Source organism: Rhinolophus hipposideros, assembly GCF_964194185.1.
Source record: "Rhinolophus hipposideros genome assembly, chromosome: 3".
In the NCBI taxonomy this organism is placed as follows: domain Eukaryota; kingdom Metazoa; phylum Chordata; class Mammalia; order Chiroptera; family Rhinolophidae; genus Rhinolophus; species Rhinolophus hipposideros.
In genome coordinates, this window is record NC_138049.1 from 40,463,562 (window position 1) to 40,481,664 (window position 18,103).

General features: G+C 37.1%; 1 protein-coding gene across 2 annotated transcripts in view; it reads right to left on the minus strand.

The window, feature by feature from the left end:
* DCBLD1 (discoidin, CUB and LCCL domain containing 1) overlaps positions 1–18,103 on the minus strand; it is a 68,178-nt gene that overhangs the window by 16,945 nt on the left and 33,130 nt on the right. For both annotated transcript variants that reach the window (XM_081044955.1, XM_081044956.1), the window contains exons 3-5: positions 10,106–10,240; positions 8,650–8,701; positions 4,571–4,643 (exon numbers count right to left, since the gene is read on the minus strand). In XM_081044955.1, the coding sequence (XP_080901081.1) occupies positions 4,571–4,643; positions 8,650–8,701; positions 10,106–10,240 (260 nt within the window). The remainder of the gene's footprint in view (positions 1–4,570; positions 4,644–8,649; positions 8,702–10,105; positions 10,241–18,103) is intronic.

Sequence of the window (18,103 nt, forward strand, 5' to 3'; positions counted from 1 at the left end):
TGAGAAGTTTTGTGATCGTTAATTTAGAGAGCTCATATTTCCCAAACTCGATTCAATTTAGCAAAGTGAGTCACTTTTGCAACAACTGCTGTCATAACAAAAAAAGGCAGACAATTTCAAGACAGAATATAGGACAATGCTAAAACACAGATGCAGACACTATCCTTCTTGATTTGGGAAAATAATAAAAAGAAGAATTAGAAGAAGAGAAAATAGATAGTGCTCTTTAAACTAAATAGGCAGCTTGCCTTTTTATTTGTCCTAACTTTTCTATTCTTAAAAAGATTTCTCATCACTATTTTAGACTCTTGGGGTAAAAACTGAAGGAGCCAGTTGCAATGGAAATTTCTGAAATTTAAATTCAGTAATTTAACTCATCACCCTCGCTCAGCCTCTAATTCCACTAGGTGTACTTACGTCATTTCACTGCTCGAGGTCTGGCTTCCTAATTTATCTGTACAATTGAAAGGCTGGAATGGATGATGTCTAGTATCTTTTCTAATAGTCTGTCACTGTGTGATTCTAAAGGGCACCCTATGCACCTATCACAGGGTTCAAGCAGGCCAGCTTATCTCTTACTGCCCCATAATATAAAGCAAATTGGTCCAGTGGTCTGCTGGGCAGCTAATTCCAACTGTCCTTAGGGCCATCTACCTTCCTTGGAATTTGGGGATGCCATGGTCTTCATTGCAGGAGCCCTGCCCTATGGAGAGCTCTCACTGGACTTGGCATGTCCCAGGGTTTCCTTGGTTACAAGAGGACAGGCTCACAGGTTAATGAGCAATAAAACCTACCAGCATCATTGCCAAATATTCTCATTTTCCACAGTACCCAATTTTGAGGGAATCCAATGGTATATCCTTTTAACAAAACGTATTTAATTGCAGCTCACATTTTCCCAAAACACTAAATGTAAAACAGGATACAACTCCAAGAGAATAATGACCAGATCTGGCTATCATTACATTATCAGCCCTTTCCAGGATTATTTTCTTTAAAAAAAAAAAATCACTCTCTCACTTAATCAACTTAAATAAAATTGATGTTTACTTAAATTGGGACATTTTGGGTATCAATTTTAGAAATCACTCATTGAAAATGATTTCTGAAAATTCCCTTTTGAATAGTGGTGTAATTTATACTTTGATTTTCTAGCTATTTTTGAGGTCTAAGTCTCACTGAAATGTAAATATAAGAAAACTACTTGCCTATGTTAACTAGTGAATTGGCCTAAATGCAAATGAAATAACTTAAATGTAATTTAAAAAATGTAAATATAATTCTTCAGGAAAGGGTATGCAAGGAACATCAGAGAAGAACACATGCAAAGCTGACAAAATTGCAGGTTGATGGTATTAAACATTTCTGAAGTTCACTAAGCCATAGAAGATGGCCAAATAGATTAGTATGAGGTAAGACTAAAACAACTTCAAAGCAATTATCAAGTCATCTCAGAACTGGAACACTTTCTTAAATCTTCCTTTAGGAAAAATGAACTTGTACTAAAAAGTATTGACAAAATATTAAAATAAAATTTAATGTAAAACTAAATGTTTTAGATTGCATTTAATAAAACATGAATAAAGCACATATTTAATGTGGTAGAATGATGGTAAAATGTTAAACTATAAAAATATACTCCACATTCTATTATATGAATTATTCCTATGTTGCTATAGTCTTCATTATTACCACATTGATAGCATTTTCTTTATAAAAGTAATTGCAATTATTATAGAAATGTTGGAAAATAGGAAAAAAGATTGCTTATCGTTAACACATATTTCCCTCTAGCTTTCTGAGGGGGGGTACAATAGGCCCAGTTTTTCCCCTTTTCCTCCTGAATTGGGATTATACTATATGTACTGTCTTTCTTTATTTAACTATACTTCTTGAATATTTTTAAGGAATGGAGAATTTACTGAAACGACTTAAGTGATGTCCTCCATTTAAAAGCAGATGGTACAGTCAGCAGGTTTGGGAGAAAGTACTAAGAGAAAAACTGTTCCAGGAGCTTTTTATTTCTGGTTGATAGGTGAGTCAAATCTTAGAGACACCCATACTGCTTAACTGTAATAATAAGCACAAAAAATACAGATGCCTGAACTCAGCAGTCCGGGAGATAGAATCACAGAATCTTAAGAATTCGAAAAGACCTTCAAAGGTCACTGCAGTCACTTCCTGACTGACTGCCCCACACATATACAGGCCATCTCTGACAAATGATCATAACATCTACTCTTGGCATGTCCCATGACTAGGGGCTCACTGTTTCTTGAGATAGCTTATCCCATTTTGCACTGTTCAATGCTTCCTTATATGCAGCTGAAATGGGCTTTCCTATAACTTGCATCCACTGATCCTAGTTCTGCCTTTTGAAAAAACACAGAATGCACCAATTCCTTTATTATAACTGCTTTCTAAGACAACGTATTTCTTCTCTGAAACAGAGCACCTGTTTTGTCAATAGCTTCTCTGGTAACTGTTTGACAAACTCTTTCATCCTGACCTACAGGATATGTTTTGTTTCTGCAAAGGTGCTTCTAGAAAAGACTTGCTACAACTGAAAAGCATTTCCTAAGATGAAGGCACCATGGAAGACAGACTCTAAGATAACCCCCATGATCTCTGCCTCCTGGTATTCCCCCATTGTGTAATGCCTTTGGATGTGGGGGAGAGCTGTGGCTTTCTGAGAATAGAATATGGCAAAGGTGATGGGACAGCACTCCCATGATAACACTGCATAAGATTGTAACCTGTCTTGCTAGGAGACTCCCTTGGTAGGAAACTCTCCCTAGCTGGCTTTGAGGAGCAAGTAGTGACATTGGGAAGGCCCAGATGGTGAGATGAGGACAGCCTCCACCCAAAATCCAGGAACAAAGGGAGGTCCTCCACTGACAATCCATAGGTAACTAAGTGCTGCTAACACCATGTGAGCTTAGAAGCAAATCCTTTCCCAGTCAAGCCTCAGATGAGACTGCAGCCCTGGCTGACACCTTGGATGTACCCTTTTAAGACCTTGAAGCAGACAACTCAGCTAAGCCATACATATCCAAATTCGTGACCCACAGAACATGAGAGATAATACATGTATTGTTTTAAGCTTCCAAATTTGTGGTGATATTGTTATGTAGCAGTAGATACCTACTATATCCACAAAATCAATACATACAAAATAGGCACTAGTGAAACTTCTTTAAAGAGATTAGTTTTCAAAATGCAAATTCTCCCGCCAGATAAAATCAGTATAAAAGAAAATTGTGTACAACCAGTTAGTGAGTCAAATAGGAAACCTGTTTGTAGTACTTGTAGATTGTGTACTGAGTTCTACTGCACAGGAAACCATTTACTATTACACTGAGAAAAAATGCTCTGTCAAAAGGAGGCAAGATAAACAACTAAAGTAAGAAAAAATGATGCTATTTCTCTTATTGAACATAATTCTGAAGTTTCTTGCATAGTACAGGAAATAATAAATAACAACTTTCTATGGCTAGGGGAAAAAACTATACTTCAACTTTTTATTTCTCTTAGTTAATTTCCTGAAGTCATTTAGGAATGGGCTGTGCTAAGTATGTCTTCAAACTGAGATAGCATAAATCATTTTAAGGTTCAAACATTTTATAGGCCAAATGAATATCCTGTGTCAATCTTATAAATGAAAAGAATACATGGAAAAGGAGACAAAGAACAAAAACCAAAATCTGCTGTTTCTAGAATCAGAATGTGCCAAAAGCAAAAATTAAAGCTAAGATTTTCTTCCCCCTGTTGGAGATGAATTATCAATCTTCTAGAACATGTATGTTTCCCTCATGCATGAAGACACATATCAATAACTCTTAGAAAAGTCCCATCACTCAACAGATTTTGATATTTCTGATAACTCATGCCAATTCCCATAGGCTGTAAACCTAACTATTTTAAATGACAATGTAAATTTTTAAAAATCAGATAACAGATTTCCAAAAGAGAAATCAGTAAATAGTAAGAAATGAAGAATTGTGAATCTAAAGACAGGACATATATTTTAGAAAAGTTACTTCTTGTTAATTTATTTTTCTTTGGGAAAAGTGTGTATAATCCAGGAAGTGCATTAGGCATAAGAAATTGGGGTGCAAGGAAGGAGGGGAATAATATGTAAGAGCAGGGCAGATGGCTTCACTTGTCCCAGACACAATGTCGCTATTTTGTGAGGTGAATGTTCATGTCCTTGGTTAATATTACGTGAACCAAATGGAGCATTAAAATAAAGAAATAAATTATAACAAACAGGTGGCCTCTTAAAAATGGATGGAATTATATTCTTAGGTGTTGAAGGGTTTTGTTTTACCATTTCATTTACAATATGCTTAATGAGAAATGCTAAAAACAGAAATAAACATGAGTACATGAATAACCTTGCTTTTTATACTTATTATTTTATTTCATTTATTCTCAGAAAAGAGAGAATTTTGCATCTACTGAGTTTTATATCTTATCTGATTTTACTTTGTAATGAATCTAGGCAGAGCAGCAATCAGTTACTCTTTTTAATTTCCTCCCTGCCGTAAAATTACCCTCAATCACTTACATCTCTATATCCATCCACCACATTCCCAGAAATGTCTCCTGCTATGTCTTTACATCCAGCTGGGCAGAATTTGCTGGAAAAAGAAAATAAAGAATTTATATTTTATTATATTATACTTAAATTCAAAAGTATTACATTATACTTAAAATTATTTTCTCTCCTCCACAGAAGAGAATACCTTGCTTTAATAACAAATCAGAAACCTGATTTATGAAAACACAGATTAATCTAAAATGTTTTGAAAGCAAGTTTTATGCAACAGTTATTTTATACAAGGATTTGTTTTAAACGGTTAAACAATGAGCTTCCCTAATGCATCTTAACTGATTCTAAGATGTCCGAGAAATATTTTTAAGAAAAAAGGAGTTTCTAAATATTATATGTAGCATGATCTCGCTTTTATAAAAAGATATATTTAAAATATATAAAATAACAACTTATGTTTTTTTATGGGTAAAAAAAGACAAGAAATTATATCTCTGGATTCCAAGTAGGAGTTTAAGGAACTTTCATTTTTGGTGTTATTTAACTCTGTAATACTAGATTCACACTACTAGCACTATCCAACAGGAACATAATGGAAGCCACCTATGTAAATTTAAATATTCTAGTAGCCACATTAAAAAGTAAAAAGAAACAGAAAAAAAACTAATAATATATTATATTCAACCCAATATATTCAAATTTTATCATTTTCACATGTAATGAACAGGAAAAATTTTAATGGAATGTTGTCAGCCCTTTTTCTTTTGTCCTGTTTTCAACATCTGTAGTGTATCTTTTACTTACAGCACATCTCAATTGAAACGAGCCACAATTTCGGTGCTCGATAGCCACACATGGCTAGTGTTGGACAGTGATGATCTATATTAGCTAGGAATTGCTTTTGCAATCAGAAAAAAAAGGTTACATATTTTTTTCAGCTTTACTGAGGTACAATTGACAAATAAAATTGTAAGATATTTAAAGTGTACATCATGATGATTTGATATATGTTGCTCATCTACCTAACACAGCTATCACCTCACATATTTTGATATATATGTATTTTATATATGTGTATACATATATATGAGGACATTTAAGTTCCACTCTCTCAGAAAATTTCAATTATACAATCCAGTGTTATCAGCCATAGTTGATACATTATACATTATCAACCCTGTTATACATTAGATCCTCAGACCTTGTTCCTCTTACAGCTGAAAGTTTGTACACTTTTACAAACCTCTTCCTATCTCCCCTATACCTTAGCCCTTAGCAACTACTTGTATACTTTCTGTTTCTATACGTTTGACTAAAAATACATAAATTTTTTAAAGTTAGGATTTCATTCACTTAATAGTCATTTTTCAAGAAACTTTCCAGAAACATTTTATAGCATATGACATGGTTGGAGGGGCTTAGGGCAGGGTGATCCATGCACTGGTGCTACCTAGCTAGCTGTGCAACCCTGAATAGTGCATATAATCCCCCTTAAATTCAGTTTCCTCATCTGTAGTTTCTTCAAGTGTGAACATTATCAAAAAGCTATGAGGGACAGTTATACGTCTATGAAAAACATGGAAAAAGAAAGTCAAAATGTTATAAGGACAATGACAACTTTGCAAGTGAATGCCATATGTCCCTGTTTCTATATATACCACATTACAATAATGTTTACTTGGTTTGTTTCAAAAGAATGTACCAGCCCAAACAGATTCCAAAATAGAAGTTGCTTTTACTTCATTTCCTCTCAGTTTCCTCCTGCTGACTTAGCCAATTAGATGAGTAACAACATCTAATTTTCTAAATTGCCCAAACAAATGTCTCACAGTTCTTTCCCATTGACCTTCTGGAGTCCAGCACTGCAGCAATAATCAAGGAGTCAAGAAATAAAAATAATGGGAATCCTTTTACAGGTTTACAATCTCTTATCCTCACCTTTAGAGCCATATTTATTTTCAGAATTCAGAATATTTTGGATTTTTAGAAGAGTAAAACAGTTCCAATGATGTGTATGACATAAGATCCCAGTAAGGTCTGCACATATTAATCAAAAACATTAATATTGCTGTATTAAATACATGAATAGTCATATTAAGTCAAATACACAAAGACTAAATAGACGCCTTAATTTAGTCCAAACTGGCTGTCAAATGAATTTAAAATCATGTTAGTCAGATATTGCCACCAAATGAGTCACAAAAACCTTTTGACTTTTAAAGCTTTCTGCATTTCACAATTATAGATGAGGGATTGTGGACCTGTACGAGTCATCATACCTCATCTTTACTTAAACACTACAAAGCAGCAGGGCTACAGCTTGGATGATATGAAAGCCTAACCTCACTCTGCGGGCCTGAGTATTTCTTTAGGAGGACAGCAAATGACCACTAATGCCCCGAGGCCCTTTCACCACTGGAACTTATAGGCAAGGCGGGAAAGATCTCAGAAAATGTTGGCGTGGATCTTGGATAAACGGCAACTTTACAGGGTGACACATTTAATTATTGGTCATTTTCATTTTTGTTTTTTTTCTCTACGAGGCTTATATTAGTTAACACAGGAGTTGATTCTACATATACAATAATCTCATTTATTAGCATGTCTGATAGGACCATGAACTCTTGACCCTGCTCTGGGTATACTTACTCAGTGTGTACTCCTCGGCAAGTTACCTAATCGCTCTGTGCCTCTGTTTTCAGGGTATAACAGAACCTACCTTGTAGGTAGATTGAAACAATCCTATGAGTTACTTATATGCTAAGTCCAGAGAGCGGTACTTGGCACTAAGACAGCACTCTAAGGAGTTAGAATTTTTGTTAGTGTTGTTGTTGGCAATGATCTTCAGACCAGTGGTTCTCAACTGGGGGTGAATTTAGCCCACAGGGAGACATCTGGCAATGTCTGGTGACTTCTTTGGTTATTACAACTGGCAAGTTGAGGGTAGAGACCAGAGATATTGCTAAACATCCAACCACACACAGCAGAACAGTTCTTCCCAGCAAAGAATCATCCAACCCAAAATATCAAGAGTGCTAATGTTGAGAAATCCTGCTCTACTTATAGATGAGGCAAAGTACATCAAAAAAATTAATTTTTTCCAGTTAGAATAAAGCTGAGATGAAAAACTTTATCTCCTATCCTCAGGTTTTTCTTTTGTGGGAAAGAAAAAATGAACCTGCTCCAAAAGTGAAAAAAATTACAAAAGTCACTCTCAGTTGCAGGCCAGGTAAAAATGCACTCTAGGGGCCAGCCCGGTGGCTCAGGCGATTAGAGCTCCGTTCTCCTAACTCCGAAGGCTGCGGGTTCGATTCCCACATGGGCCAGTGGGCTTCAACCACAAGGTTGCCAGTTCGATTCCTCGAGTTCCACAAGGGATAGTGGGCAGCGCCCGCTGCAACTAAGATTGAACATGGCATCTTGAGCTGAGCTGTGGCTGATCTCCTGGATAGCTCAGTTGGTTGGAGAGCGGGCTCTCAACCACAAGGTTGCAAGTTCAACTCCCACAAGGGATGGTGGGCAGCATCCCCTGCAACTAGCAGGGGCAACTGGACCTAGAGCTGAGCTGCGCCCTCCACAACTAAGACTGAAAAAACAACTTGAAGCTGAACTGTACTCTCCACAACTAAGAATGAAAGGACAACTTGACTTGGAAAAAAATCAACATTCTAGACTCCATTATGGCTCATTGGTACTAGTAGGACTCAGGGGTCAGCAAACTGGCTCATGGGCAAATCCAGCCTGCCATTTGTCTTTTGTAAATAAAGTTTTATCAGAACACAGTCACGGTCATTTGTTTACCTATGGTCTACGGCTGTTTTCATTACAGTGGCAACAAAAACTGTATAAACAGATGCAAAAGAGACTGCATGGCATGAAAAACCTAAAATATTTACTATTTGGCTGTGACAGACAAAGTTTGCTGGTTTACTATATAAGACAGCATTTCAAGTATTCCTTGTGAGTTACAACATAGAGGATATTGAAAAAACACACAACAAAGTACAAATAAAGTGCTTTCTCTGGTTTAACGTCAAGGAAAACAAAATGTTCAGCAGCATTGACAGCAGCACAGCTAGGGCACCTATATTTACCTGTATTCTGTCATCAAATAATGGTTAGCTCGTTCCAAGCACGTTATTAAATCTGTCATAAATAAAGATAATTGCAGTTAGCAAACTGAATGGAAATTAGGACACCCATGTGCGAAAGATTTCTTTTTAAATAAGAAAGACATTTTAAAAAGCATTTATCCATTATCTAGTTAGCTGAATTCCTGTTTAAAAATAAATCAAAACTGAGAACATTGCTTCAGGATTTAATCAGTTCCCTTCATTTCTCTTTTTTACCACCAATGATGGTTTTTCAGTCATTATCTTATGAACGAGAGTAGAATCTATTTCCGACAAAAAAAAAACAACACTGATGAACTACTATCCACTAAAGAGCTTCAAAGATCATGTGTATAACCAGCCTTGGCAGGAAGAAAACAACTTCAAAAGTCCAATGTGGTTCACAGAGAAGGATCGGGAACATTTTCGTTTAACAATTTAGGGGCACCCAAGTGACCACAGAACCAGATTTTTACTGAAACACAAACAGCTTGTCAACTTTGATCAATCAGGACCAAGGACAAAAAGAGAGTGCTTTTGGAGTATAGAACAGAACAAATACTCAGCAATGGAGATGCTAAGATTCTGTGAATTCTGATGCATTTACATCAACCTAGTATAGTTTCCAAAATATTCTACACTTGCTGCAATAGTTTTCTTTCCTTAATCTTTTCAATAGTTCTTAGAGGAAAACATATGGTGAACACTGGCCATGCTGGGGTCAACTAGGATTGGTCCGATCTGATTGGCTGAGAGGGAAATGAATGATGCATCCCCTTCCCAGAGTACTTCTACCAGAGGGGACTGAGAGCAGAAATTCTGGGCACCTCTGTGATACTGGGGAGACATGGAGTGGGCTGCACAGTAAGTACTCTGGAATATAAGAGGCCTGGACAGAGACCATGCTTTCCTCTCTCATTAGTGTTCCTGTTTTCCTTCTCTGCTGTCAGCTCCATGGTTAGGGGACTCTGTGACAGTGACTACATCCTGCTCATACACACATGCCTCCCATGTTGGTGCAGTGCTGTGTGTGTGTGTGTGTGTGTGTGTGCGCGCGCGCATATGTGCGGGGTTGGGGTGTGCTGACACAGGGCTTAAAAGGCTTGTCCCCTGAGCTAAGAAAGGAGTGGGGAGAGGAGTCCCGGGAAAAGCCAGACCTTAGAAGGCTCAGGACAATAGCCTGGAAGATGATCCACCCAAGGTTTCTAGGAAAATGAGATCAACCCTCGCCCACGTAAGTCAACTGATCCATCTAACATGTTCTATAAAGGTGTTCAGTTTAGACCTAATTACCTACAAACACACTGCATACCTCTCTTCCCTCACGTCTTAATTCAGTATTTGAGGTCACAATTCTGTCCAGAGATAGTGATAAGTAGCAAGACTAATTCTTAAACAGATAAAGATTTACAGGTTTGTGTTGATTCTTCTGCCATACCTGGATGGTCGCTGCTAGCATAGGTCAGCAAAAAACCCCGTCCAGAAACGTGGGATCCACTTTGAAAGCGAACAGTTACTTCACTTGTGTTCAGCAAGAGTTCTTTGGGGACATTCATACTTCCACAATATGGTCCTAAAAACAAAGCACATTTTTGGCACATTTCAAAATTTAGAACAGCACAGAGAATTGGTGTATGACTTTTTTTTTCCCTTAAAGGTAAAATTTACCAGACAACAAATATGTAAGATCATAATCTTTACCTAACTGAAATTTGTTTAATACTGAGATTGATAGTGAACCTGATTATATTGACAAGCGAAGTGGGTGAAAGTGGTAACTCTGAATAAGTAAAAGGCTGGAACTAGTTAATTGTGAACAACCCAAGGTTTTGGTTTTTGTAAAAAGAGGACTAACAAAGGTCAAATACATTAGGTATTAAAGAAAAGCTTATTGTAAAAGTGACATTCTAGGGGCCTCCTAAATTTGCTTAAAGTATTGTCTCAATGTTTGTGTCCTCTCAAAATTCATATGCTGAAATCCTAAAGCCCTGAAGTGACGGTATTAGAAGGCAGAGCCTTTGGCAGTCCTTAAGTCATGAGGGTGGAGTCCTCATGAATGGGATTCGTGCCCTTAGGAAAGGCCCCAGACAGCTTGCTTGCCTCTCCACCATGTGAAGATGCACAGAGAAGGCTATGAACCTGGAAGTGGGACCTCAGCAGCCACTACAAGTTCTTGGACTTCCCACCCTCCAGACAGTGTAGAATAAATGTCTGTTGTTTCTAAGTTATCCAGTCTACGGTTTTGTTATAGCAGCCTAAATAGGCTAAGACGGGTAGTGAAGAACATGTTATCACAAAAACGATACTTTTAAGTTGGATCAAGGAAACTCACAAATTCCCTTTTTTCAAAAAAGTTCCAAAATTAAAAGATTGTCTAATGCATACTAAAAATCTTGTTCTCATGTAGTTTATTAACTTATCTCTCTCTTACAGTAGCTTCTGGTTAACCCATATAATTTATTTTGATTTGTAAAATCAAGTTTATAAAAAAAGCAGAATAATTTCTAAAGGCTTTTGAATTATCATAGTATAATTTATGCAGTTATGAATGTAACATATTGTTCTTAGAAGAAGTTGCTTATAAAACCATAGAAAGCTCAATAAAATTTCAAAGGATAAAATTAGATTTAGAGCTGAAAGAAGGAAACCTTCCTAAAACTACTCAAGTTTAAGTTTAGTTTGTAAATTGTCATCTTGAAAGGCATGTATGGAAGACACAATAATTTCTCTGAAAATAGGGATTAGTAAGCAGATTTTGAAGGGCAATAACAATGACAATATCAGTTTAAGGAAGGAACGAAAGAAGAAAAAGACCATTCTAACTCAATGTGAATAGAATGGTTGACACTAGCCAAAACCAACATAAGGACCAAACTGCTAAAAGATTCAGGAGATCATGAACTCAACTATGCATTCCTCTCCTGATATAAGGGATCGGATTTCTCTTCTGTCCTGTCCAGGTCTCACATTCGGAGATGTGATAGACTAAAAGAGAAATGCTGTGTGTTTACTTTCATGCCTCAAATCTCTGTTGTTCCCTATTGATAAATTATAACAAAAATCCAAATAATAAAAAAGATCACTTCCCTCTTTGGAAACACTCATCATATATAATTACTTACCTGAGTTAATACTCTCAAATTATTTAGAAGAGTATCTAGCCTGAGAACTATATAAGTATTTGTGAAATAAATAAATGATGTCTGCTTTCCTTTTAGACTATGTCCCATGGGGTTAGGAATTTTTCTATCCATTACTTTATCTCCAGCAGCTTGTACAATACCTGGCATGTGGTGCCTTTCCAAATATTCTTTGAATTGAAATGGAATTAAATACTCTTCCAGTTTTTAAAAATCAAAACTGATTATAAAGAGACATTAAATATATGATCCTGTCATTTTAAAATATCATGAAGTCAGGAAGAGAGATGTGGAAAAGCAAGACAACAAATCATTAGTATAATGGATATATGGATTTTATATAGTGCTCACAAGCATGGCAGACAGGCAATTTATATTAAATCCATTTTTGTATAATAAAGTAGAATAAGTATTTTTGCAAAAACAAAGTGAATCAGATCACTGTGCTTGACTTCTGCAACCTATTGTTTTTTTTAATGTTTGAAATTTCTTTGTTCTTTGCAAAGATAAGTGAAAATACTTGCTTTGCAAACCTAAGAATAAAAAAAAAATAACTAGTAACTTGTTGTTATCAATAAATCAGAATATTTTTGTAACCACATTTATTTTTTCCAAGAGGAAATAACATATATATTCCTCTTCAAATGGTGATGATATTAATCTCTCAAATTTCTATAGTATTCCAACGAGTTCTAATATAAGCAGTGAGGTAAACAAGTCTAAATTGATTATCAGTGAGAACTTGTTTGGAATTTTTTTTTTTACTTGAAATCTATTTGACATACAACGCTGTAAATTTAAGATGTTCGACAAGCTAATTATACAACTATGTATTTTAATACGATCACCATTGTAAGAATGATTAGCACTCTACTATGTTATGTAATTATCAATTCTTTTAGTGGTTGGAATAATTAAGTTCTAGTCTCTTAGCAAGTTTGATGGTTATAATATAGTATTGTTGTCTATCTATACTCATTATGCTGTGCACTAGACCTCTAGGCTAGGGCTTATTTACTACGCTTTGCAAGTTTGTACCCTTAAGTGATATCTGTCCTATCCCCCTACTCCTCATCCCCTGGTGACCACTATTTTGTACTCTGTTTATATGAGCTTTATTTTTTAAGATTCCACGTAAAAGTGATACCATACATACTTGTCTTTGTCTGTCTGACTGATCTCACTTAGCATAATATGTTCAAGTTTCATCTATGCTGTTGCAAATGGCAGGCTGTCCTTTCTCACGGCTGAAAAACTAGGATTTTTTAAAAAGATGTTTATAGAACAGCTGAAAGAAAAGGTTGCAAAATTGTATACATTTTACACAAATAGATAAGAGTGTATGTCATCACGTTAAGTTGTTGTGCAATACATATGATTTCACAGTCAAAAACACACATAAATATAGTAAAATCCTAATTTGGTTCCATCCTTCCAAAGTCACGATAGGTATGCAAATATTTCTGGAAGAAGTTCAAAGAAAGAAAATATAAACACACATATTCCTTTAATCACCCTTATCCCACAGGCACCAATCATTCTTACTGATATGCTGCAAAAATGTAACCAAACCCTAGAGTAGATAGGATATACCCTCTTTATAAATGCAATCATTAAAACATATTTTGATAGGTTCCTCATAGACGACCATTACGATGGTAGGAGGCAGTTTTAGTTTAGGGTGGCAGACAGAAGTTGAGTATTGTCTGCTATACCGCCTCTGGCAAAACACCCAAATTATTGCCTGTCTGAAGGTCTGACAGATAAAGATTTCCTTTTCACAGTCTAGAAGAACTGCATTCCTAGAGTTAAAAGGGAAAAGAGATGAAAATAGAACAATCTGACTGGCAGTGAGTGGGAAAAATAATTAATGGGAAACCACTGGCGGAGCTTACAAGTCTGTCCTAAGCAGGGTTCTCAGTTTTCAGCCAGACTCCTTGAGGATGACAGATTTTCTTATGAAAGCCCTTCTACACCCACGCCTGCCCAAAGGATATATTTCACAGGTAGTATTCTCCATCTTGACTTTGTAAAGAGGTCTACACCTGTGCTTCAACAGTCACAAAGACAATTTCGTTGGAAACCCAAATGAGAGCTTGGTGATTTCTAACTTTGACACACACAGTTATATTCTCCATCCTGGGCTATGTTCATGGAAGGTAAACTGGTCTCGATTCACAGTCAGACTGAACCCCAGCCCTTTTTGGGTAGGTCTTAAGAACTTTAGCAGACCTAAAAGTAGCACTCCCAGTTTTACTTCGCAACTGTCCGTGCTGTGCATTATATACAAGTGGACTTGCTATCTGACGCCCACCTTCCCTCACCTCTATCCGTGTCTGCGAAGCAGGTTCCATCATACTTGGCAGTCCCAAATTCCCATCAGACTGGGGCACAGCAGAAAGGTACTTCATCAAGTAGGCAGAAAATTCAGGATAAATAAATACTTCTACCCTTTGTGGAATGTAATTGGCAGCCCTAGATTTTGGAAAAGAGCTGTCAATGATATCAAATGGCACAGCACTATGGCATTTAGCACCAGACATGGGACCAAGACCTACCAGACAAGGGACTGATTCCGTGGACAAAAGGATAAAGGACCAGGAACCACAGGAGCTGCCTTCTTTGAGCACAGTAGGCCAGTTCCTCTCAACACATCCCCTGTTTGGGGCCACTGTTCCATGGGCAGCTGAGAGGAGAAACCCTTTATCTTTCTTTGTGTGAATAAAAGAAAACTGTGCTACAAGGAAGAATGAACTGTCTGCCCAGAGCCAAGCCCGGAACCCTCTTGATTTTCTGGCAATCTGTCAATCTGGGCAGCAATTTCGAGTATCACTCCATTCTCCATGGGCTGTCTGCCTAAGTACCTGAACATGACAAGACAGTGATAGTTTGGATAATAACTGTTCCAAATCACTTCAGGTGGGTCTATGCTTTTGGGATTGAAATTGACGAAACAAAATTATTGCATCATCTGTGGAACGGATTTTGTTTCAAAAATGGATGCATACTGTTAAAAAAAAAAAAGACCCCTCCTCCTCCATAAACACTTTCTCAGTGGGGAAAACATAGAGAGCAAATGAAAACCTAATTCCTGAGAGATCTGACATAAATGAAATCATACCACAAAAAGTACTCCTAAAAACCTCCGTTAACCTCATGAGCCCCTTCTGAAACCCACATTTAATTCCTCATGACAGATAAGAACATGCCAATGAGCTTACGTGACACTCCCTGGAGTTTTGCTGGCAGAGCCAGCCACATGGCATACTATCAGCTGCCAGGAAAGTGGTACTCAGTATGGCCCAGGTCTGTTTTCAGAGGCGTGCTGATAAAACCATCACCAGAAATGCTGAAGCTTCAAACGCCAAGCCATTAGACTTGGATCCATTTTCCATTTGTTTTTTCAGTGCAGTCAAATGGCAAGGTTTGTCCTTGCTTGCTAATTGCAATAGTGTCATTGTACAAAACTACAGAATTTTCAGGGTCATTTTCTTTGAAAAGGCGGGAAATTAGCATAAAAAAGGGATATTCCTGGACTGTGCCATTAAAATCATAGTCACGTAAGAATGTAAGTGGTATCCCTGGAGAGACTTGGTCTCTGGTTCCCAGACAAAAATCAGTGACAGATGATAAATGAACCAAGCAGATTCCTAGACAAAGGTGTGGCTTTCCTTGGGGCTATAGGACCCAGGTCAAGAAGTGCCTTAACACGAGCTCACAAGCCACCTAGTCCATTTCTACTCTCCCAATAAAAGAGGGTAATTACTGAAACTAAATCAGAGTGTGATGTCTCCAGGGAAGTATTTGGGGGAAAGGAGAAGGAGGAGTCGGCGGCTAGCTTTTTCTCCTTGATGTTTACGATTATGTTAATGAGATATCTAGTGTGGAACATTCTGGCTGATAATAGACTTTTCTATATGTTTAAGATTCTTCTGAATTCTACCTTGGCATAAAAGGCAAAACAAAACAAACAAAGCAGTCCTTCTCAAGAATTTCCACCAATGTAGCCCGAATCACCAAGGAAATTTCTTCAGAGGCTTTTGTTTTATCTTTAAAAGTCATACGAATTTTGCATTCTCCATAATAGGATTAGGAGACATAAACCGTTTATAAAATAGAAGCTGCCAATCTTATATTTTTCTCTATTTGGAATTTTAAAAAAATCAACAGAACAAAGAATAATGATTAGATCTTATTATGATATGCCAGACATGTATCATTATAAAATATTATCACAGAAATCTTGTTGCAATTATGAGTCAAAACACTTAGTATTATTTCCTACTTTTCCCATTTCTCTTGTTCCTAGTGTAATATAAATATTAACAGTTGACTTCACATTGTTGTACTTCCAAGTCACTGACAATGGTTAAAAAAATATTGGGGGTGGAGGTGGAAGTACAGGAAGCGTAAGAGAACAATTCTGGAACTTCCTGGTTTTTCTACAGCGCAAATCATTTAGAACACAACTAACTTAACTGACAATTAAATTCACTGGCCATGATACCTCCTTAAGCATTTTGATTATGAAGTATTTTTAAACCTTAAATTTATACTGATATTCTGTATGTGAAGGATTTCTCAGAAATCTATTTTATTCCCAGGATATCCCCATGGGGATCCAGGGAGGTCTGCAGAAGTTTCCATCTCTTCCCGCAAATGGCAAACAACAACTACAGCTCAGGTCTTCAGCACAAGCCATGGAGCAGATTGTTTCTGTCACACCAAATCAAGAATCACAGTGCTTAAGAATGGGGTCTCTGGAGGCAAATGCCCTGAGTGAATCCCAGATCGACTTAAGTGATAATGAGCAAGTCACTTGACCTCTTTGAGCTGCAGTTTCCTGGTGTGTGGATGTCACAATAGGCCCTCTCTCACAGGGCTATCATGAAGGTTAAATGAGTTAGTAAGTCTGAGTACTAAGCCCAGGGTCCAGCGCATACGTAGTATGCTCACTTGCAGGCAACTTCTACACTATTTTATAGTATTTTCTATATAATAAGTAGAGTCCTAAAATTTTACATCAATCAAGTCTTTCTTTAAATGCTGACAGGATGTTCACAGATTGAGGAATCTTATTGTAAATCTTCTACTGTGTGAATAAAACACTCTAATTTCTTTTGTAAAAAAATCCAGATTTTTAAAATGTATTATGTCTGCCAAAATCAAGCTACATGCAGTCTAATTCATTAAACATTGACTGAGAATCGGTAACTGCAAGACTATACTAAGCAAGAGGGGCACTAAAAAGATGAATAAAATGCAATTCCTTACTCAAGGATCCCCTTATCTGGTACAGAAGCTAAAATAATTATCTCAGTCTGATATTTGTGCTCTACTGAAAGCTTAGAAAAACAACTTGCACCCAAAAGAGGCAGGGACTGGAGCTGCTAGACATCAGAGAAGGTTCTAGGGTAGGTAGCATTAGATTTGATTTGCCTTCACTCATGCGTGCATGTGTTAGAAGGGGCAGAAAAGCAGGAGCAGGAAGAAAGAGAGGGACATACGGAGGTATAACATCAAAAGTGTAACAGGGCATGAAACTGCCGTGTTTAGGAAGAGGCACAGAGACGAGGAAATTCAGAGATGAGGTGGAAATGTGAGTGGGGAAGAGAGGGAGTGAGCCCTGAATTCCAGGCTAACAAGTTTCTGTAGACAGTGGGGCACAGTTATTAATGTTTAAAATAAGGAAAGAAAGAAATTATTACAACAATATTTAACAAGATAACCTTGGATGGCCTATAGGAAATGAAGACTGGCAAAAGAAGAACGGAAAATTAGGAAGCTCTTTGAATAAATCGATGCAAAGATATGGACTGACAGTGATAGTGAATATAAATTAAAAAGCCAAACTGAACATACTATGTATGGGCTTAGAGAATATGTGTCCTCTGCTCATCTCACAAGGCTGGATGGAGAAAACCTGTACTTGCAGCTAGTCTATGGAACCCCTACCACGTTCTTGGAATGATTGGGCCAATTTAGGTCCCCAGGAATGTACCAGGAGGGGTGGGGTAGGATGTGCTGCTGCAGCTCAGGCTCTGCTTGGTGCAAAGAGAGTTCTCAAAATATGTGTTCTCTGCTCTTAGACATCTGACACAAAGAATACAGTATGCAAGACAACTGAGGGAGGAGGAGGAAGAGGAGTGAGAATGATGGCTAACATATACTATGTGCTTATCATGTGCCACGCAGGCATCGTTCTTTTAAGATACATACACATGTGCATATATATGTACATATCTAAGTGTATATATATATATATATATATATATACACACACACACACACACTCA